The 24,009-nt window shown below is 40.1% G+C and overlaps 1 protein-coding gene across 1 annotated transcript; it reads left to right on the top strand.

The window, feature by feature from the left end:
- The first annotated feature begins 665 nt into the window (after nt 1-665).
- On the top strand, nt 666-23,596 carry tbc1d10ab (TBC1 domain family, member 10Ab). Its single transcript, XM_026942753.3, has 9 exons — nt 666-1,584; nt 11,120-11,219; nt 12,413-12,520; nt 12,730-12,836; nt 13,036-13,150; nt 13,608-13,673; nt 14,324-14,513; nt 14,901-15,055; nt 17,899-23,596. Exons 1-9 carry the CDS (start codon nt 1,388-1,390, stop codon nt 18,316-18,318), a joined length of 1,458 nt encoding a protein of 485 aa, XP_026798554.3. The 5' UTR covers nt 666-1,387; the 3' UTR covers nt 18,319-23,596.
- The last annotated feature ends 413 nt before the right edge of the window (nt 23,597-24,009 follow it).

Below are 24,009 nucleotides of genomic sequence, written 5' to 3'. Positions count from 1 at the left end.
CTCCACCTCGCAACTTACAGGACTTAAAGGATCTGCTGCTAATGTGTTGGTGCCAGATACCACAGCACACCTTCAGAGGTCTTGTCAGGTCAGAACTGTTTTGGCGGCACAAGGGGGACCTACACACTATTAGGCAGGTGGATTTAATGTTGTGGCTGATCAGTGTAAGCGAAAACAGGAACTAACTTGTTTGAATTTATTTGAACTTCTATTTTTAGATTTTGAAAAATGTGACTTTTTCAGCCATTTTTAATCAATTAAAAATTGTGATCACTGGCTGTAGGGTACCGGTGGCTTAGTTAGCACATTTGCCTTGCACCTCCAGAGTTGGGGGTTAGAATCCCACTTCCGCACTGCGTGTGTGGAGTTTGCATGTAGTACAGAGAATGGATTCACTTACACCACTGCTTGTGGTATAAGAGGAATAAAAAATTCAGGATGTGCTGTTATAGGAAACACAAAGGAAAGATAACACTAACGGCTTCATCATTTTCAATAGCAAATGTTATTTAGATCAATGGTTATTTATTATATATTTTAAATTTGACGTTATTTTTTATAGTTTGTTAAATTATTGAACATCTACGAGTAGGTTTATAGCAAATTGTTAATAGTGAAGCTTCAATAGTTAATAGTGAAGTATTTTAAAACGGGTTTCCATGCAAATCTGGCAACCCTGCTTCTAAGCGCTGCTTGACGTTAGCTTAGCATCAGCTAAGATTTTGGAGCTAATGGATTGCGTTAGACTGGGAAACATTATATTTAATGTAAATGCGTTAATATTTCGAAAAGTTGATTTTCTCTAACTGTAATGGTATCTCAGAAAGTCAGAACGCAGTCTTTTGTAGCACAGTTTTTCGACATGGCTAGCTGACACAGCAGGATAGTCGGCTAGCTTGTGTATTGAATCGGGCTAGATTTGCTAACGAGTTGCTAACTGTAAATAAAAAATAATAACAATAATAATAAGGTTGCCTAGCAATTAACTGCTAATTTATAATAAACTGTTCTATGATTATATTGCTTGCGTGCGCTAATTAGCCAGCTTGCTAGCTCACGAAGCTAGACAGTTAATTAACGAATTTTTGTGTTTATTGTATGCAGTATGTTTTTAACATAATATTTATTCTCAGTAAATTATATTGTATTAATGAGATTAAACTGTTATCCACTTTTGAAAGGCATGCCTTAATAAAAGAAAAAAAAAGAAAAATGGTCACTGCAGCTGAATCCCCTAAAGCTAGCCGGCTAAGCTAAGCTAGGCTAAGCTAAGCTAAGCTAAGCATCCATAAGGAAGAAGAGCTGCCAGTCGGAGCGGCGGAGCTTCAGATGCTCGCGCTGAGCTGATCACCGAGACTCTCGCGTTACTCCTGCTCCGAAAAGCTGGATGAAAATGGCTAAAATTCATATCCAAGGAAACGGATTGCAGGCTAAAGATGGGAAAAGTCTGCGGGGCACGACGGAGAGTTTAGCCGGACAGGAAGGCGACTCTCTGGGCTCCGAGTTGGAGCTGAACGGCTTCCCCGAGACACAAGCGGATAAATACGGCTTCATCGGCGGATCTCAGCAGAGCACCGTGAACCCGTGAGCTATTTAACAGTTTATTATTTCATCTTTCATGATTAAAACCCTGATTTACTTTGCTCTTCTGAATTAAAACACTCTAGAGGAGATGTGCACGGTTACACTCAGTTTCTGGAGTGGCGTGCAAAAGTTTGTGCACCCCTCTTCTTATCTGGGTCAAAACCTGTATCTCAGTTTTAATTTAATTACTAAACAGTGTTGATTTCAGTAAAAATAAAACTATTACAGTACACATCCTGTATGCTGTAGCAGCTGCTTTTAGGTCAGCATTTATCTTTATTAATCATCTTTAAAGCTGCATCCTTGCTGACATGCTCTAGTACCGTGGTTCTCAAACTGGGTTCTGGGGAGACCCAGGGGTCTGTGAAGGAAAGTCATCCATTGATTGAGTGATTGATTGGTTGATTGATTGAGTGATTGTGTGAGTGAGTGATTGGATGGATGGATGGATGGATGGATGGATGGCTGGATCACTTATTATCCTTGTCAGGGTCACGGTGGGTCCGGAGTCTATCCCGGAATACTAGGCATGAGACGGGAAAACACCCTGGTTGGGATGCCAGGGCATCTCTCTCTCTGTCTCTCTCTCTCTCTCCCCCTATCTCTCTCTCTGTCTCACACACACACACACACACATGCAAATTCACAATTGGAGCAAATATGTAGTAATCAAATCCACATCTACTGGCATGTGTTTGTAAGTTGGGAGGAAACCGGAGAACCTGGACACGGGAGAAACACATGAAACTGCACACAAAGAGTAACCTGAGCTCAAGAGCTCTGAAGTGGCAATGCCGTTAATTATTTTCCTATAACAGCAGGCCCCCAAGTGTTTTATTTCTTAAATAAAACTGTACTGAAGTGTTCAGTAGATTTTTTTTTTCTCAAAAGGTTTGAGAACTTGCTCTCGTTAAATTTACCTGAATGAGCTTTACTAATGTGTCTAATCACTTAAGAGTCAGCGTGGTTACGTTAAGGAATATCCATATATCTAAAAAAAAAAAAAAGAAAAAGACAAACTAGACATGTAAATAAATGAAATGTCTCCATAAAACCTGATATGTAACATTACGCAGGTAATCAGTATGGTTGTTAGCAAAACTAGTTGTCATGTGAGTAAAGTTAAGGAATTAACTGTTGGCTTGAGAACATACGTGTACACGTTTGATGAGAAGACAAACCTGTAGGACAAGCTCGAGGTTCAAGCCATCATCTGTATAAGAGCATTGTCCGTGTCCACATTATTAAAACAGGTGACCAGGCGCTGCACCTGCTCTGAGCCGGTAAACAGCAGCAATCAGACGCAGATTCCCACTACAAGCTCGCTCACGCTCTGGTGGATGTGGTTAGCTGTGGTTAGCTTAGTCAGTCACGTACACAGCACACTGGGACAGACTCATCTATAGGCGGTTCATGCATTTGTTTTTTAATGGGTTACCAGGCCTCATTGTTCTATCAGGACTTGTCACGGTGCCATGGTTAATATTGCAGGCTGGAAACATTAGCTAGATAGATATGACTGTAGATAAACAGTACACAGCTATTTAAAGAGACAGATGCATAGATAAATATGTAGACAGAGAGATATGTACCTATCTACATCTGTAAGACTCTGTCAATCACTTCATCTAAACAGCACAGTATTATGTTATTATATAGAACACACTGGAAAAGATTTGAGTATATAAAGGGATGTTTCTATAAAGCAAATTAACGTCCATCACTTTTTTTTTTTGCAACATCTGTATAAAGATGCACTATTTCTAACTGGTGTTATGTGTAATGAACTGATACAGAATGGTAATTAGGCAAACGTGGATTTGGCATCATGTTTTTACACTTTTGATTGAGTGAACTGACAAAACTGGTGTAATGATGTAGCTCGTAGCACTTGTTGCAAAGAGGAAGGCGGGTGCTAGCACCATACAGTGAATCATGTCAGCTCTTTTGGCTTTTCTAAAACAACACGCAACACTTCCCAGGCTCTGTACTTTCTCTCTGACTGTTCCAAACTACTTCTCAGACTTGCACATGAAAGCTTCTTTGTACCCTGAAAATCCTTCCTCTTTGTCCGTTTGCCCAGCCATGACCATGATCATGAACATCCCAGTGGTTGTGCGGGTGAAGATTTATGAGATGGTAGGGCTGAATCATTTGAATGTTGGTTTAAATATAAGTTTAGTATTCAGAAGCTTTGTCTATGTCTTCATACTCCCTGTATAAGTGCACTACGTAGACAGTGGAATAATGGTTTCTTCACTGTAAGTAGTGCACTATAACTTCCAGGAAGAAGGTCATGTGACCTAAATCATATACTGGTTCATGACAACTCTTGATTGAAGACAACGTCAGACATGAGTCTTTTGATAAGAATTGTATTCTAATACAAAAATATGTTGTTGAAAAGATCACACCCGCCATTTTCTCAATTTTTCCGCCAGTTTCTACCCATCAGCCAGCTTCCCCCTATCATACGACAGCTACCAGCTGGGGAGGGTGAAGACTTAACGCATACTTCCTCTGATACACATGAAGCCAGCCAACTGCATCTTTTTCAAACTGCTGCTCATGCAGCATCACAGGGCAGCGTAACATACCCAGAGGAGAATGCTATCCACCCTCTTCCACATACATGAACTCACAGATGCGCACGATTGGCTAGTGTCACTGTGATTGACAGGAGAGATAGCCCAGTCTCCCAGAGAGCCCCGCCAATTTTGCTCCCACCCTCGGATGGCTGTAGGATCATCGGGATTCAGATTTGTGATCTCTGGGCGAATGATTTTTTTCTGTTGCACCATTCGGGAGCATATAAAATACTTTTTGCAACAAATCAAATATATTATTGCTTTGAAAAATTGATTTAAAAATGTTGGAGGACTGAAAGTCAGATGCACTATTTTTAATTTTACTGGTATTGCTGTTGCAAAACTATGGAAATGTATACAGCCCTTACCCTGTGGGCTAGTTATTAAGTTCCCAAACAATATTAAGGCTATTGTTGATGTTTATTTTAAGCACAGCTTACGGATCGCACCATCAGGCGTAGTGTGTGGTCTTATTGTTGGTTTAGATGCATGTTATTGACTTTCTGTTTGTGTGATTGTGTGACTGGATATATTCTGAACTGCAGTAATGAACATACTTAAAATTAAGGTTCATTATGAAACATAAATATTGTTTTTAAGGGTGCTTTTAGAACTTGTATTCAGGTACTCATTCAGAAACACCAGCTAATATCCGAAGCATGTAAGTGCTGCTTGAACCAGCCCTAAACGGCATACAGTCTTTCTGTGTGTTAAAGTGCACTGTGACAGGTTGTCGTTTGTGTTATTTGTGTAGACTTTGGGGAAGATCATCAGAATAATAGACTTGGACACTTTGTACCGTTAACATTTACATCCAGTTCATGAGATCAGAGGTTTCTGAATTAGTCCTTAATTCTTTCTTAAGTCATTACATTATGATGCCCATTTCCTCATGGAAACCAGACGTTAGACACGATCTTCTGTTTGGTATAATGACTGAAGTGGGTTTCCAAACAGCGCGGCTTTGTTGTTACCAGCAAGGCCTGGACTTTAAGGCACTAAAATCAATTTAACATTTGGAGGTAATTAAAGGCTAAAAAGGCGAGTGTGTTCACCATGAATGGTCTGTTATGTGTCCTGCACAATTCCACATTTGTGTCCGATCTTTTTCTCATGAAGAGAGGCTCAAATGAGAGGTCAGCTGAGCGATTGTCGAGTTTCTGGTGTGTTCTAGGATGTATCATGCTATTCAACATACACAATATTGTCACCATGGATATGGCTTTAAAATACCTCCATCATCAGTGTTTGATTTGGAAAGATGACTCTTGGATATGAGCAGGGTTTTGCTTCCAGTCTCAGAACACAGCATAAAAACAGCAGTCTTCTAAAGGATGCAAAATAAACGTGATTTGTAAAGATTTGAGAGCAGCATCAAGGCTGAAAAACATGGCAGTCAGAACTGTTCTTCAGGTTGAGGAATTGTGTTTTATATACACTATGGCCAAAAGTTTGTGAACACCCGACCAGTCACACTCGTGTGCTTGTTGAACATCCCTTTCCAGATTTAGTCCTTTTGCTGTTACAATAAGCTCCACTCTTCTGGGAAGGCTTTCCACTAGATTTTAGAGTGTGACTGTGGGGATTCAGCCACAAGAGCATTAGTGAGATCAGGCACTGATGTTGGGATGTCGAGGAGGTCTGGGGTGCACTCTGCGTTCCAGTTCATCTCAAAGGTGTTCAGTGGGGTTGAGGTCAGGACTCTGTGCAGGACACTCGAGTTCTTCCACTCCAACCTTCACACACCATGTCTTCATGGAGCTAGCTTTGTGCACAGGGGCATTGCCATGCTGGAACAGGTTTGGGTCCCTTAGTTCCAGTGAAGGGAAATTGTAACCCTACAGCATACGAAGACATTCTATACAATTATATGCTTCCAACTGTGTGGCAACAGTTTGGGGAAGAACCACATATGGGTGTGATGGTCAGGTGTTGACATACTTTTGGCCATATAGTGTATGTAATATTTCTATTGAGTAGTAGATAATTTTATAAAAATGTTCATTGGTCTTTGGAGTCTAAATTAATGATTTGATTGCTTTCCTCTGAACATAATCTCCAAATTTTCCAGCTTTAGCTCTCGGGATGTTCAGTTTAAGTGGAGGCGGATCCCGTGAGACAGAAAGCAGAATGTTTTCTTTTAAACTGAGTCTTTCTGTAGTCTTCGAGTCATCATGGAAACAGCGTGTCGATACAGACCCAATGACATTTCACTCTGAATGGTGAGAAACTAGGTCATGATGAAGACAGTCAGGCCTCGGGGCGTATTTATCAGTGCCCATATTCCGTCTTTCGTAAACCCTTTCATGGTGGTGTACGATATTATTACAGCATTGTATTTAGGCTGTAACGCTAACCGAGTACCTGAGCTGACAAAAGTACCATTACCTCTTTTATGAGATATCACAGGTATCAGGTAATGTCTTCTAAATATTTCCTGAACACACCTACAAACTCTATTTGGAAGCAGTTGATTTGATGTTAAATTCTTTTACGGGGAAAAAGAGACAAAGCTCAGGTGACTTGGTTAAACATCACTCATTGTCGATCATTAGGACCGGCCCACGAGGAGACTCACGAGATTTAGTCACATGTCTGTAGGTTATAGCTGAATGTTATTGCCAGGATTTTTCTGCTAAGGCTTTAGGAGTGTGTACTTTTTCTTATACATACACCCTTGTGGTACTCCACATGCACTTCCTATTTAGTTTGATGTGTTGCTCATCCAGAAAGAGAAAGAGATTTATACTGGTGAAGTAGCAAGTGTGTTGGTCTGGTAATTAGATCAGCTGATTTATTTGAGGAAACGTATTTTTATTTGTAACTAATCTAATCAAATTCAGCTCATCCTGCGGAGTGAAAAGTTTAAGACAAGAACAGTCACACTTTTTGAGTTTCTAAAATCGCTAAATGTATGAATTTGTGATTTGTATGAATTTTTGAATTTGTGAAAACTTCCATTTTTAATTTGTGAACACTGAAATAAAACAATTTGAATTTCAAGCAGGATGATTTGAAACAAATAAATACAGATATCTGGTTTTCAAAGTAATATATTTCAACGCTGTGGTGTTTATTAAGAATTTGGTGTCTCTTTGTCTCTTTTTTTTGCTTCCATGTAATAGCTTTTTTCTTATTTAAGTATTACGTTTTATATATATATATTTTTTTTTGGTTTTTTTTTCATCTTTTCTTCTTTCTTCCCTTTCCTTTTTTCTCTTTCATGTTTTCTTTGGGTGACTTGTCTTTTCTCTCCCCCTCATTTCTCCTTCTTCTTTCGTTCTCATCACATTTTCTTCCTCCTCCTCCTCCTCATCCTGCTCTTTCATTCTCTTTTCCTTCTGTATCTGTAGAAATAATCAGATGTAAACTGCTTGTAGCAGAAAACTTCGCTCCTTAACAAGCCACTCATCTGTGCGGTGCGAGTTTCTCTTCTCTCAGCCAGCGGTTTTGAGGTGTTAAGTTCTGTGCTAAGTTCCAGGAAGTACACTGAGGAGGAAGGAGAACAAGGGGAACGTTCTTTCCACGGCTCAGGGGCTTCCTGTTTGCCCTGAGTGTGTATTTCCTGTGAGGGGCCGCAGTGACGCTCCTCTCTTGCTGTAAGCAGTCTGTGTTTTAATACAAACCACAAAAAAAACCCGGTCAGTCGGCGTGTCATTTCACTTTCAGGTGACTGTACAGCCGCATTATCCTGTAATCTGATAGGCTCATAATCCAGCCCTTTTAATCCACCTTCACAGAGTGTGTAGAACAGGTGAACATCTGTCACGTGTCCTGGGTTTTACCTGTCGTGTCTGTCTGTGTACCTGGCGTTTTCTCTCTCTCTCTCTCTCTCTCTCTAGCTGACGTTATATCTGTCCATCTATCTGCTGATTTATCTGTCTGTCTTTTATATTAATTAGTTGATCGATCTCTGTATTTCTGCCTCTCTCTCTCTCTCTCTCTCTCTCTCTCTCTCCATCTGTCTGTCTGTCTGTACAGTATAACAGCCTGTGTATTGTCTGTTCTTCTCTCTATCCATCCATCCATCAAGTAAAATGCAGGAAGTATCTGCAGTAATAAATGGAGAGATAGTAAAAGTGTCAGGGTAGTTTTATTTTTCCTATTTTTAGATTTGTTTTCCAGATTTATTATTATGTGAATTGGGTTTGTATGTATTAATCCTAATCTTATGTCTTTTTTTTTTTTGTTTTGTTTTTTTTTTGTTTGTTTTTTTTTTTAGTGAAACAGATTACATTGTACTTGTCTTTTTACATTTTTATCACATTTAATGTTATTCAAAGAAAAAAAATGTTATGAGCATCGTTTAGTTCTCTCATTGTCCCTGAGCCTGAAGGTCCTCTGTGTTTGTGTGTGAGTAAATCGGCATGTCTGTAATAATAATAATAATAATAATAATAATAAAAATAATAATCTCCAGGAATCTTTTTTTATGTTTCAAAACTGCAGTTGCGTCTGTGTTTCTTCATGGCTGAAATCATAATATGAATACCTTTATTGTCATTGTGCAAGTACAGCGAGATTCAGTGTGCAGCTCCCTGTGAAGCTGTGGTGCATATACTGAATAAGAAAAGAGATTAAAATATAAAAATAGATGTGTGTAGACAACAGAGATATGTGAAGAACACAAGTGACAGCAGTAGTGCAGATGTATTTTGTGTGAATGGTGATGATGACAGGATCACGCCGTGCAAGAGAGGTGTGAAAATACATGGTGAGATGTGCAATCTGATTCGGAAAGATTAGCAACAAAGAAAATGTGCAGATGTTTCTCAAAAGACTCCATCAGCAGGTTGGATACTTTTAGAATTAAGCAGTGAAGGAGGTAAATATCTCTACATTGTATTGTAGTGAATTTAATAAATCTGATTGTTGATCGTATCATGATGAACAGTGGAGGCGCAGTGTAATACACACCCCTGGTGAGGGCCGAATTTTCATTTTACGTCCCATGATGATGATGATGATGATAGTACAGTTCTTTCCATGCTCTCCCACTCGCACAGCTCCTGATGTGATTACGCACAGCTCCACACTGAGGGTGTGTTTAATAAAGACTGCTTTTCATTACGAGAAGCTCTGGGATATCTCCCTGTCTTACTCACACACAAACACACACTCGACCCAGGGGGTTAGAGCTTTCCTGAAAACCATGACCTCCCCTGACCTGACAGTGGGAACAAGCTGAGATTAAAACGTACATGTCTTGTTTATTGAAAATTTTAATCATGGTACATGATGTTGTCATTATATAGCTTTCTAAGCATAACAAAAAAAATGGATGGTTATACTGTATATATGGATAAACAACACTTTATTAACTTCTCCGTTGGAATGCAAGCTCTTTTTCCCCCAAAACTTTCAGGGAGTGAACAGAATTGTGGGCTTGTCTCCTCTGAAAAGGACAACACGTGCAATGCTGTTTTAAATTTGTCCCTTTTCATTGGAGCAGATTTTATGAGAGATCTCATCATCATCATCATCATCATCTTCATCAGTATCGTGATATCATTTTAGAATTTTTTAAAAAGAAATTTGACAAGACGCAGCCAATTAGACTTTAAAACTTTCTTTAAAAATTGTAAAATGTTTTTTTCCCCAACAGTGTATTTTTTTTTTTTTTTGTAAATAAAATAGATTTTTTAAAATATAAATATACAAATTAATTCATTTTTGTAGACAAAACTAATATTGACTAAATAAAATATCGTCAAACCTTTTTTATTTTTTTTTATTTTATTTTATTTATTTTTTTATTTTATTTATTTTTTTTTTTTGCAAAGTGCAAGACTATTGTATTGATGGCAGTTTTTAGCAAACCTGTATATCATGATGCATACTGTATATTGTAGAAATGCCTTTGAGAATAGCGATATGATATTTTTGTCATATCACAGTACTTTGTATTTTAGGGATGGTTGTGCCAGTCTGATATTGAGAATCAGTATCGGGGCTTATACTTGCCTGTAATCCTGAATTGGTGTTGGATTGGATTTGACACAGGTTCCTATCTGTTATCTGATACGATCTCATTTGATGTCATCTTGTATTAGACACAAATTGTCTTAAAGCACGCGACCTTTCGTTGCTTCCGTCATGTTTCACATAACTTGGTAACAGAAGCTTTCAGAGAGTCGACTCGGTATCAATAAGAATTTCATACGTAGTGGTTCATACTTTTGTTATTGGTATTGGAATTATTATAGTCAGGCACTAACTCATCTGCTGTGATTTTTATCATCACATCCTCAGAAATTAACACTCTATGTCCGCTTGGTGCAACACCAATATAATGGGAGTGGTATAGTACCATGTGCTATACACTATCATACTGTGTGCACAACTCACTAAACAAACTAGTGTTGTGTCTCAAATCACATCCTTATGCACTATTCCAGGCCATTATTGAGTACTAACACTAACCAGGTTTACCTATTACAGTTAGTGTTGGAATTTTAAAGACCTCTCATCACCTTCAAACCTACTGAATAGTCAGTTTTGAGTACCTGTCTTCTAGATTAGTAGATACTTTTCAATGTAAAGTCAGAGTTTTAGATTTGAGACACAGCTCATGACAACAGTCACGACGATGGCAGAAAGTTTTAAAGAAAGACAGTTTGTGATGTCTTTAACATCGCTGTGCATGAAATAGCTTATGATATTTCAACCTGATGGACAGGGATGTTTTGGCTCTGACATGCCATCGAGTGAATGTCTTCCGGATGTACTTAAAGAACGGATGCGAGTGTGTGAACAATGGCGTTCACGTTGCAGCTTCTTCTGCATGCGGACGCAACGTATAAACCAGCCTTCGTCCTTAAAAGTGGAAAGTAGTGGCTGATTTTTAAAATTCTGTTAAAAACAATGAAATATTGTGATGTAAAAGTTGTATTGTGAAAACGTGTGCGTATAAGAGAGGATTAATGGGTTTATTACGTCCCCCACAGAGCCGAGGACATCCCTCCTGACGTGCTGAGACAGAGAGAGGCTAAGTGGCTGGAGATGCTGAACAGCTGGGATAAATGGATGAGCAAGAAACACAAGAAGGTGAGTTTGCACATCGTGACAGTAGAGCAATGTTCATGGTTCAAGTTCTAGCTAGATTAAGTCCTAGTGAAAAGAGCCTTCATCCTCAGCCACACAATGTATCTGGATTGGATTCTGAATAAACCATACACCAAATAAATATCTGTTTGAAATAATTAGTGTTTATATAATACACAGCCTCAGTTTCACCATCACCCACCGTCTCAGTTTGTGGTTTCATTTATTATAAAAGCAGGCCAATGTTCATGACTCTTCTTACAAATTAGTTGAATTTCCTGGAAATAAAATCTGGATTAATGATGTATGAATGTTTGGTGACTTTCCAATTTCTACATGGACTTCACCAGTATTTCTCATCTTCTATTGGAAAAGAGGGCGGGGCTAACCTTGCATAAACGTGTGTAAATTTCACTCTCACCAATCACAAGGCTGATGTCGCTCACACCACTCTCAACCAGGGCTGTCGATCAACCCTGAGTATTAGAATATTAGGCCACGCCCACATCGAACCTGGTTTTACATTTTTCTCTCGTTGTAAGTTATTATATTGTAAGTTGGATTTCATGCAAACATTTCCAATATTTTACACACTTTACCAAGAGTTTAATATAAAAAAAAAGCATTTTAAAAACACACACACACACACACACATGTACGCTCACATCTGATTCAGCTCCATAAAGCATAATGATTAACTAGTGTTATTGTATTATTGCTAATACTAAACAGGAATATACTGGTTCCTACTTTTTCGTGTCACAGTAATGGCTTTTGTCATGGTTTGCACTTTTTGGGATTAAATAAACTTTAATCATCAAACTAATAACGAAGTAATTAGTACTAATTAAGAACACTCCAAATATGACACTAAAATTAAAGATGCTTAAAGTCTAAAACAAATGCAGTAGAAATATAGAATATATGTGTTGTCACTTTTACTGGCGATATTTCCAGATTTATATTCTAGAAGATGTTGCTAAGATGCTAGAGTGTGATGTGTGTAATGATTAAAAACCTTAATAGCCTTCATTACAGCTCTCATATGGTTACTGTAATCTCTGACACTGACTGCTGTCTGCATGTCTCTCTGTCTGTGTGCACGTCTGTGTGCACGTCTGTGTGCACGTCTGTGTGCACGTCTGTGTGCACGTCTGTCTCTCCGTCTGTCTGCACGTCTGTCTGCACGTCTGTAGGTAAAACTGCGGTGTCAGAAGGGCGTTCCTCCATCTTTGAGGGGTCGGGCCTGGCTCTATCTGTCTGGAGGAAAGGTGAAAAGGGAGCAGAATCTGGGCAGGTTCCAGGTAAGAAGGGAACACACACTGTCTAAAACTCTTAAACATCTCCTGAAGTTCTCCAACCTGCTTTGCTATTTTACTCAGTAACACAGAACAAACTGATTCAGTGTTCTTCAACATACATCAGGGCATAGTGTTTCAGTGGCTGTAGAAAAATACTTCTTTTTGCTCATTTTGTGTGTGTTTGTGTGTGTGTGTGTGTGTGTGTGTGTTAGGAACTGGACAGTGAATGTGGAGACCCAAAATGGGTGGATGTGATCGAGAAGGATCTCCATCGTCAGTTTCCCTTTCACGAGATGTTTGCTGCACGAGGAGGCCATGGGTCAGAACCAACCCTTAATGGCTCTGTGTGTGTGTGTGTGTGTGTGTGTGTGTGAGAACTATGTTTGAGTATATGAGGTTTATCTGCGTATGTTGTGTGTGTTTGTTTGTTGCACGAGGAGGCCCCGGGTCAGAACCAACCCTTAATGACCGTGTGTGTGCGCGTGTGCGTGTGTGTGTGTATACGTGTTTGCATGCAGGCAGCAGGATCTGTTCAGAGTGTTGAAGGCTTACACACTTTACCGGCCAGAGGAGGGTTACTGCCAGGCTCAGGCTCCCATCGCTGCTGTGCTGCTCATGCATATGCCTGCTGAGGTTAGTACACACACACACACACACACACACACACACACACACACACCCACACACACCCATGTTAACAACTACTGCTAATTACATTTATCTTGATTTTACATTTCTAGATAAATGTAATTAGCAGTAGTTGTTAACATGGGTAAAACAAATAAAACCAAATCTGAAATATTCAAGTTGATAAGATTGTATTTCCTCCTTATGATTTTTTTCTTTTTTTCAGTTTTCACTTTTAAATGATTTGTGATAAGAGCACACAGTGTAGCACTACTGCTGCTCTGTGTGTGTTTCTCAGGCTGTTTAATATTTAGATATTTCGAATGCTGTGTAAAAATGAGGGACATTTTGTCAGATAGCCGTAGTGTGTGCACACCATCCTGACCATCCTCTGAGCAGCACACTGGATCCGCACGATTTAGCTCTGAGTGACTGTTTGTATTTCTGTTTATTTCTATTTTAGGATGCATTTTGGAGTCTGGTGCAAATCTGCGAGAAATATCTACCTGGCTATTACAGTGCAGGCCTGGTAATAGAGCACACACACACACGCACGTGCACACACACAAGTACAAAAGGTGAAATTACTGATCTCATAGCGTAAAGTTCAAACCCCTTAAGCAGATCAGCAGATTTGAGCTGTTTATTACCAGAGCTCTGACTCAGCATAACTGACTGATCATACTGAGCACGTCTCAAAGAGAGGATAAAGACCTTTCCATAACAGTCCTAACCAGGTCAGTCAAACATCAACCCGTCAAAAGTTTGTGAACACCCTGTATTTACAAGCATGTGCTAGCCTTCCCCCTCATCTGCTGAGTAGCTGTCATGTCATGGGATTACCATAATGATTAACTAAAAATGATAAACCCGTTTTTTATACATCTAATTGTCAGTAGTGGGGAAGCTGTAATAACAGTAATAACACGAAAAAACTCCATGCAGTATACATAAAAAAAAAAAAAAAATTTACAACTGGCCAAAACACCAGGATCGTGAGCCAAGTTTCTTCTGTGTGCTTGTTTATACAGAGCTTTTACACTACTACTACTGACACTGCTCTAGCTAGTGTAGACATTTGCATTCAACTCCTTTCCCATGAATTACAGTTTAATTCCTGCATGTTTTGAAAATGGTGTGCGCGTGTGTGTGTGTGTGTGTGTGTGTGTGTGTGTGTAGGAGGCGATCCAGCTGGACGGAGAGATCCTGTTCTCTTTACTGAAGCGCGTGTCTCCCGTGGCTCATCGGCACCTGAAGAAGCACAAGATCGATCCGGTGCTCTACATGACCGAGTGGTTCATGTGCGCCTTCTCTCGCACGCTGCCGTGGGCATCAGTGCTGCGCGTCTGGGACATGTTCTTCTGCGAGGGTTGGTTTCACACATAAACACTATCACCAGGTTTCACATGTCTCAACACCCAATTTACTTCACACGTAAGTAACAGCTCTGTATCTCTAGCGTATTTTTCATAGAGCTTCCTGTTGGTGATGTATGATGTTACTGATTGCCTGAAAAACTTCATACTATGTGAAAGTGTTTTGATCTTTGATCATTTTTGCAGTTACTATATCACCTATTTCTGTGCCTGTGGTGCAGGCAAAATTCTCAACAAGTGCTTGTTTTAAATGATCTCTTAAACTGAATGGTTTAGGACATTACATGATGATTTATCACCTAGCTTAACTCCAGCTGATGCAAGTGGATGATTAAACGACAAATATTTTGTGTGCCTGTGTTTGTTTGTGTGGCGTTTAGGAGTCAGAGTCATTTTCCGTGTGGGCCTGGTGCTTCTGAAGTGCATGCTGGGATCTCAAGAGAAGCTAAAGGCGTGTCATGGTCAGTACGAGACGATGGAGAGACTCCGGGCCGTAGAGCCACGCTACATGCAGGAGGGCTTCCTCATTAAAGAGGTACAAAACACACACTCACACATGACTGAAACCCACTCCTGCATTATTTTCTAAAAAGAGGATCAGAAATCTTCAAATTTTCCTTTCACACTCTAGCAGTTTTTTTGTCACGCTCATCCGAACTGCTAACGGATGTGTTAACTTTATCAGCTAATCACATTTTCATAAAGCTGCTTCAGAGCGTTTATGGTTTCCTCTCACATGAAGGCAGGTCATGACCTCTTCATCCTGGCACCAAGAGGGAACAAGTAACCCCACAGGTCCATCTAGTGGGCAGTGTGTGTCACTGCAGGCCTTGTGCCAACTTGTGATATGCTGTCGTTCACAAAAGCCGTTTCCAACTAGTTGTTTCATTTGTCTTGTATCTGATCATGATGAGGTTTTACCTACAGTCATTTATAATGTGCTGCCATTTCGCCAGACTGAACTCCTGTTGCTGTGTCGTATATATTATGCAAATAAGGTCATAAGCCACACAACCAATCTCCTGTGATGTGCTTTGTTTCCAGGTGATCTATGCAAAAGATGGCTGAGGCGTTGAACAATGCAGTTTTGCTCTGCTTTTGGGTTTCAGTTCTTGACTGTGGCTTGGAGAGACAGATGTATTCACACTAGTGTGTGTGTGTGTGTGTATATATATATATGTGTGTGTATGTATATATATATATATATATATATATATATATATATATATATAATATGAATATAATATCTTGAAGTGGTTTGAGTGATCAGATTTATTTCAAAAGCTCTTTTCAAATGCATCTTGGGTGCATTTAATCATTTAATTAAATTCAATTTGATTTTATTTGTAAAGTGCTTTTAACAATAGACATTGCCATAAAGGCAACAATAGACATTGCTTTACAGAAATCTGGATGTAGATGTAGAGCTGTATTTTTATGTTCATATATAAGGTCCCTATCTGGATATTATCCTGACCCTCAAGACAAAAAAACAAACAAACAAACAAAAAAGATGTAAATGTAAAGGTTTTTTTCTGCTGTTCCACCATATTCAACATGCATAATCACGTCTCCTCCCTCACTGGGACTGAGAGGCACAGAGGCCACACCTCCTTCACTAACACTGAGAGGCACAGAGGCCACACCTCCTTCACTAACACTGACAGGCACAGAGGCCACACCTCCTTCACTAACACTGACAGGCACAGAGGCCACACCTCCTTCACTAACACTGACAGGTACCGAGGCCACGCCTCCTTCACTAACACTGACAGGTACCGAGGCCACGCCTCCTTCACTAACACTGACAGGTACATAGGCCACCCTTCCTTCACTAACACTGACAGGTACATAGGCCACACCTCCTTCAATAACACTGACAGGTACAGAGGCCATGCCTCCTTCACTAACACTGACAGGTACAGAGGCCACACCTCCTTCACTAACACTGACAGGTACAGAGGCCACACTTCCTTCACTAACACTGACAGGCACAGAGGCCACACTTCCTTCACTAACACTGACAGGTACAGAGGCCACACTTCCTTCACTAACACTGACAGGTACAGGGGCCACACTTCCTTCTCTAACACTGACAGGTACAGAGGCCATGCCTCCTTCTCTAACACTGACAGGTACAGGGGCCACACTTCCTTCTCTAACACTGACAGGCACAGAGGCCACGCCTCCTTCTCTAACACTGACAGGTACAGAGGCCACACTTCCTTCACTAACACTGACAGGTACAGAGGCCACACCTCCTTCACTAACACTGACAGGTACAGAGGCCACACCTCCTTCACTAACACTGACAGGTACATAGGCCACACCTCCTTCAATAACACTGACAGGTACAGAGGCCACACTTCCTTCACTAACACTGACAGGTACAGAGGCCATGCCTCCTTCACTAACACTGACAGGTACATAGGCCACGCTTCCTTCACTAACACTGACAGGTACAGAGGCCACACTTCCTTCACTAACACTGACAGGTACAGAGGCCACACTTCCTTCACTAACACTGACAGGTACAGAGGCCACGCTTCCTTCACTAACACTGACAGGTACAGAGGCCACGCTTCCTTCACTAACACTGACAGGTACATAGGCCACGCCTCCTTCACTAACACTGACAGGTACATAGGCCACGCCTCCTTCACTAACACTGACAGGTACATAGGCCACGCCTCCTTCACCAACACTGACAGGTACATAGGCCACGCCTCCTTCACCAACACTGACAGGTACATAGGCCACGCCTCCTTCACTAACACTGACAGGTACATAGGCCACGCCTCCTTCACTAACACTGACAGGTACAGAGGCCACACTTCCTTCTCTAACACTGACAGGTACAGAGGCCACACCTCCTTCACTAACACTGACAGGTACAGAGGCCACACCTCCTTCACTAACACTGACAGGCACAGAGACCACGCCTCCTTCACTAACACTGACAGGCACAGAGGCCACGCCTCCTTCACTAACACTGACAGGCACAGAGGCCACACCTCCATCACTAATTCTGACAGGCACAGAGGCCACGCCTTCTTCACTAACACTGACAGGCACAGAGGCCACGCCTCCATCACTAATTCTGACAGGCACAGAGGCCACGCCTTCTTCACTAACACTGACAGGCACAGAGGCCACGCCTCCATCACTAATTCTGACAGGCACAGAGGCCACGCCTTCTTCACTAACACTGACAGGTACATAGGCCACGCCTCCTTCACTAACGCTGACAGGCACAGAGGCCACACCTCCTTCACTGAGACTGACAGGCACAGAGGCCACACCTCCTTCTTTACACTGACAGATAGACAGGAGAGGAGAGCATCAGTCAATTAATGGTTCCCTCGATTTTTCCTCCAGATTCTGGAATTGCCGGTGTCTGAGAGAGACATCGAGAAGGAGCATCTCACCCAGCTGCGACGCTGGAAGGAAACTCATGGAGAACTGCACTGCAAATCTCCTCCCAGAATGCACGGCGCTCGCGCTATCATGGCCGCTGAACCTCCCAGCCGACAGGACCTGCAGCAGAAACCCACCATCATCGTGGAGCCGGCACCGATCATCAACAGCTCTGAAGATGAGAGAAAGAAGGAGGAGAAAAAGAAAAGCAAGGCGAATAAAAAGAAGAGCAAGAACGACTCTTCACTCGACACAGCCGATCAGGCCCAGGCACCGCAGGACCAGGCTTTACCCAGCCAATCGCAGGCACTGCTAAAGGACACAAATCTTCATGCATCCAATCAGAGTCTGAGCAGTACAGAACATGACACGTACCTGTAGGGTGCCACGTGTTGGTCGTCCCGACCTGTGAATGTTTACTAACTGCGTCTGAAGTCTTCTGGCCCAAACGGCCCTCACTCAGGTTTCTGCATCCGGTGTGAGTGGACTGCAGTTCCCAGAATGCATTGGGAGCAAATGCTGGGGTTTTGTTTTCCTTTACACATCACATCCATGTGCTTCATGAAGGAATTTGTATGGGAGTTTTTTATGTTCTCTTTTTATCCTTAAGGACCAAGAATGTGTGAAAGCCATGTTACTTACCGTATTTTCCAGATTATAAGGCTCAGTGTTTAACAGTGTTTTTGTTTAGTAATCGTGAGATTTTAGCAGTGGGACGGTACACTACCATTAAATCACTGCTAAGATAACATTGAAAATCCAAGTGTTATGCTAGCTACAGACAGCACTGACATAGTGACCATAATCAGACGCACAAAAGCCACTTAATAACTCTCAAATACAGCAACACTAATGAAAAATTAACTAGACTAAACCAGCAGAAAGCAATGTAGCCTCATTTTTGAGACAACATTCTGGACAATGCCAGCTACATCAAAGGTGCAGTTTGTAATTTTATACAGTGTTTCTAGACCTAAAATAATGATATAATTTTAAAGAGAGCTTAGAGCAACTATGACACATATATTGATTTTTCTTTTCCTAAGCAGACAAAAGGGAGAATGGCTTATAGTCTGGAAAATGCGGTGCATTTATACAGACATGCACACAGACTCTGAAACATCACTGTGTGATGGCGACAAAAAAAAAAAGGGCTGGAATTTTCATTATCAGGCCCATTTTAGCAGCTTAATGTTGTCATCTGTTGAGCAAAATGATGCTAATGAACCAGCATGGCTACTGTGGCACTTTTGTGTGCTGTATATTGGGAAATGGCTGAGGCTTGATAAACAGCTTAATTAGCTGTATCTGCTTTAGGTATGTGTCGATTTATATACTATAAGATTGTCAATCATTCCATTTGGGAGGAGCCTAGGTAGCCAGCCGTTTTTTTTTTTTTTTTAAAGAAAAAATCTGTCCTGTTTTTCTTACTTTGTTCTGCTGAGAGAATGCATTAACACAGAGGACAAACCTCTTGGCTTCGACTGAGGGACCATTTGATAGTATCTATATTAAATAAGGAATAAATCACTACAGGACATGCTGTTTTTGCTGGTAATGCCTCACACCACCTCGTTGTTTATTATTTTCCTATAACACCATGTCCTGGAGTGATTGATTCTTCTTAAACCACAGCAGTTTGCCAACACTAAAAACTTTTTATTTATTAAACAACATCTCGTACTTTTTATCCATTTATAGTTACTTTTAATGTTGCAGAGATGAGAAAACAAACTCGACACATGACTTATCTGCATGTAATTTTGGTTAAACCTGCTTAAAGGGCATCAGGCTGTGTCAGTGCAAGTGTATCTGCATGCAGTTCATAGGTTTTAACCACTAGGGGGTGCAGCATGGCTTTCTATGCCTTGACCTCCAGTTGAAGTAGGAAATCAGATACAAACAGTTTGATTGTGTCCAAAACTCATAGGGGCCAATATTTTCAATGACAGGACCAAACATGGCTGTTCTGTCACTTAGTCAGTCTGATTTAGAATCAAATTATGTTAATTACAGAAATGTAAAGCATGCAAACAGAGGACTCAACACTCATAGTCAGCATCACATGTATAAAATGTCAAGTTCAATCCAACATGAGCCGGCATCTGAAGCCGATACTGGCCCGGTACTCAGTACAAATCAGTGCATCCTTAAAAAAGAGACAGAAACCCAGAAGATACACTGATCTGGTGTCAGTATTGGACCATTATCAGCCTGAAAATTCTCTCTATCAGCTCTGATTTGTCATATTTCTGATTGTAGTCTGATCCACTAACACTTTTATGACTTTTTTTAAAAAAAAAAAATCTTTTCTTTTTATGCAAATCAAGCAGCTCAGTGAAGGGATTGTTAATCCCATCTGAAGCTCTTTCTCTAAATGAGAAAAACAGTGCCGAAGCCTCACACACATGCACCTTTGAAACAGCTTCTGCAATTATTAAATTAAATAAAAAGAAACATTTTGGATTAGAACCAGGTTCTATTAAAAAAAAGAGAAAACTACAGATGTAGTCACACAAAGACTGACTGTGAATGAGACAAGTGAGGGGCTCTCGTCATGGAGGAAGTTTATAGACTTGTGCCAAACTAATAAGTAGGCCAGTCATATTTAACTTTTGGTTTTAGGTAATGGAGCTATTTCGATTTTTGCCCAGGGCTGTAGGGAAATTGTTAGAAATTTACACCGAAAAGCATTTCTTTTCTTCCAAAAGCATTTCTTAGCCTCAGAAAACACATGCGCTTCCATTTTAACCAACACCATTTCAATCCACTCCATGAGACTGCTCCATGAGTGTAAAAACTAGATAAATTCCACAGAGATTGATTTAAATCACACACTCACATGTCTACTCGACAATAATGCAGTAACTGTACTGTCCTGTATTTGCAGTACGAAGTGTTTGACGATAATGACACTCGCTAGATATGGATATAAACACAAATATGCGGTTTATTCATACCCCAGGATCTCATGTCACACAGTCATGACGCTTTTGTGTCATATCTGACGTGAATTCTAGATAGGCATGTGCCGATGTTCATTTTCATATCATGATAAATTTGTTATATGAATTTATCATGATATGATCCACTAGATGACTTTTATCTAAACAAAACACAAGAGTAACAGTGATTTTCCAGAAGAAAAAAAAAAAATATTATGCATGCTAATTATCTGAGGAGTAAAACACTTCAGGATGTGCTGTTTTAGGAAAATAATCAACCTATCACACCACCCCGAAGTTGATTATTCTCCTATAACTGCATGAAGTGTTTTATTCCTCTTATACCACAGGGATTTGCCAACAACTACATTTTAATTTATTAAAAAAAGCAACACATAGTGCTTTTTATCCATTTATAGTTGCGTTTAATGGTGTGGAACGTCCCTGAAACAAATTAGTTCCTGTTTTCACTTGTGTTATAGCAGCTATAAACAGTTGTTCCCCCACCAGCCTCACGTTTTTCCTCTCCCTTGAAGTTAGACAAAAAACACAGGTTGTTACTGAGAAATCAGAAATCTCAAATCCCTCTGTTCCTGAAGACTTTCCCGTGGTGGAAAACCTCTAGTTACAGCTTTACCTCTGAACATTACAAAGTGCTAACACTGGAGACTCCTTCCAAAACTGCATCACCATGTCAACAATTACACGTTTTTCAAAATCTGTTTATGTGAAGCAAATCCCTGTGAATTAGCGATTAGCTGTAATTTCTGTCTTAAACTTAAAAAACTCTTAAAAACTTAATCAACCCCTTCTGACCAGTCAGATTTAAGACTTCAAGCACTGTCGTATAATTCATATAACGACACATGATTATCGGCACATGCCTAGTCCTAAGATTCAGATTGTTCGAATAACATAAACGTGTTTAGCCAAAATGCACTAATATAAATATCAGGCTACGAGAAAGAACCGTTCTCACGTGAGGACGCCACTTCTTTCCCCTAAACCACTTCCTGTTTAAAGACAATGATTAGCTTTCAGAATTATCAGATGCTGAATACCATTAATATGGAGAAATTAAAATGAGAGCATCATTAAATGTTAAGATGTTACTAGGATTTGTTTTAATGATAAATGTGATTATGGGAACTTGGGAGGAGTGCACACTTGGGAAATCTTTCTTTTACATGAAAGTGACATTCCTGGGAGACTTTTACAACGCTCTGATAATCCATGAACATGATGTGTGTGTGTGTTTGTGTATGCACGTCTGTGTATGTTTCTAATCATTTTTCTTTTGGAGTAGTGTTAATGGGAAATTCTTAAGTAGCAGTTTGTATGATGTTATCTGTAGATCCATGTTCTGTGTGTGTGTGTGTGTGTGTGTGTGTGTGTGGAGCATTGACTTTGTTAGACAGATGTGGTTTGCACTTTGGTCTCAGTTTTTGCATTTCTTTTACCATTTATGGATAAACAGAACATATTTTCATGATAAATCTATTTTGCTTATTGTAAATAGCATGACCATATTTGGACACTATAGATTTATACATTGGGAACAGAAATGCACCTTGTCCATCTTTATCTATATTTAGCATTTGAATTTCTGATTAATGAAGAGATGCTTATAATACTACAGGCTTTCTGTGTTCTTGTGTCTCAGCTCCATTTAGAGACAATTGTGTGATGAATCTGTTGAGCTCAGTACACACAGGTAAGAACACGAACACTGCGCACTGTGTATTACTTCTTGCCATCATGTCCACACAGCTTGTAGCTACACTTATTGGCCATTCTATCAGCTACACGTGAAATACAGATCATTTTGTAGGTGTACAGTTACTCACTGGAGTTTGTCGGTTGCCTTGCATATGTATTTGCACCCCTTCTACCCTGTATATCAATGGAACAAGCTCAGATATTATGTGAGTGGTGTTGATATGAGTGTATACAAGGCAGTGGTTACACTAATGAAGGCTAGAGGATGATGAACACACACTGTGCAGGGAAAAGAATGGGATCTAGTCACTAACTGTACACTTACAATCTGTACGAACAAAGTAACCGTATGTAATAAAGTGCCGTAAGTTTATTTTTTTACTTCTTTTCACATCGTCAAATTGTGCCGTTTTATTTCCCCCCTCTCTGTATCATTCAGAGCCGATGCATGCCGTGTCTCTGTGTCGTTACGGAATCAGGCAGGAAAGAAAGAGAGATTGAGAGAGGGATGGGAGAGGTGAAAGAGTGTTCTGTGTGGATCGTCCTCCCCCGGACACCTGGTCCTCTCACACTCTTTAGGCTCCATGTCAAGATTTGCATCTGAACGGTGCTGGCATTCTCCTCTCTCCCTGTCTCTCTCTTTGTCTTCTATCTCTCTCCTTTCCCAGCATTTCGCTGCATCCTTCAGCGGATGTGACACACACACACACACACACACACACACACACACACACACACACACACACACACACACACACACGCTGCTACCTTTTATGTGCATGCAGCAATCAGCCTGCTAATGGTCTAATACCTCATACTAAGTATGTCATTATTAATACATCACAGTCATAACATTAATAGTTACTAATTAAAACTTTATTAATATTAAAAATATTATGTGACAATAATAATGTATAATAATAACAAAAGGCAACAAACCAGGCAGAACTTCAGCTGTATAACATGGATGAAGGAATAAAGACATCAAATATAAAGTATTATGTTATATATTCATATAGTGACATACATTATAATATTTCAATACATTTTGGAAAGGAGTTCATATTTATTACATATTTTTTATTTTGACACTATACTTTGGCTAAAAATAGCATGTAGTCAATCAGTTAAGACACATTTGATGTAAACGTCTTCCTCACTGAAGTAGGAGGCGTGGCTTAAAGTGTCAAGGTGGAATGTCATTTTAGGAGTGATTTGGATGATAAATATCTACATTTCTAAAATACACACTTAATTCTGCTGAGTTATAAAACTTGAGGAGAGTGTGTGATTTAGATGTGCAGTTCTTAGGATGCTAAACTAGTAGCTATGAGCTTGTTATTGCTAGCTGCATCAGCCTGTAAAATGAAACAAACTTTGGACACCAGATATCTTGGCTAATTGACTA

Source organism: Pangasianodon hypophthalmus, chromosome 17 (genome assembly GCF_027358585.1).
Source record: "Pangasianodon hypophthalmus isolate fPanHyp1 chromosome 17, fPanHyp1.pri, whole genome shotgun sequence".
NCBI lineage: Eukaryota > Metazoa > Chordata > Actinopteri > Siluriformes > Pangasiidae > Pangasianodon > Pangasianodon hypophthalmus.
This window is presented reverse-complemented; position numbering and strand designations above follow the sequence as displayed.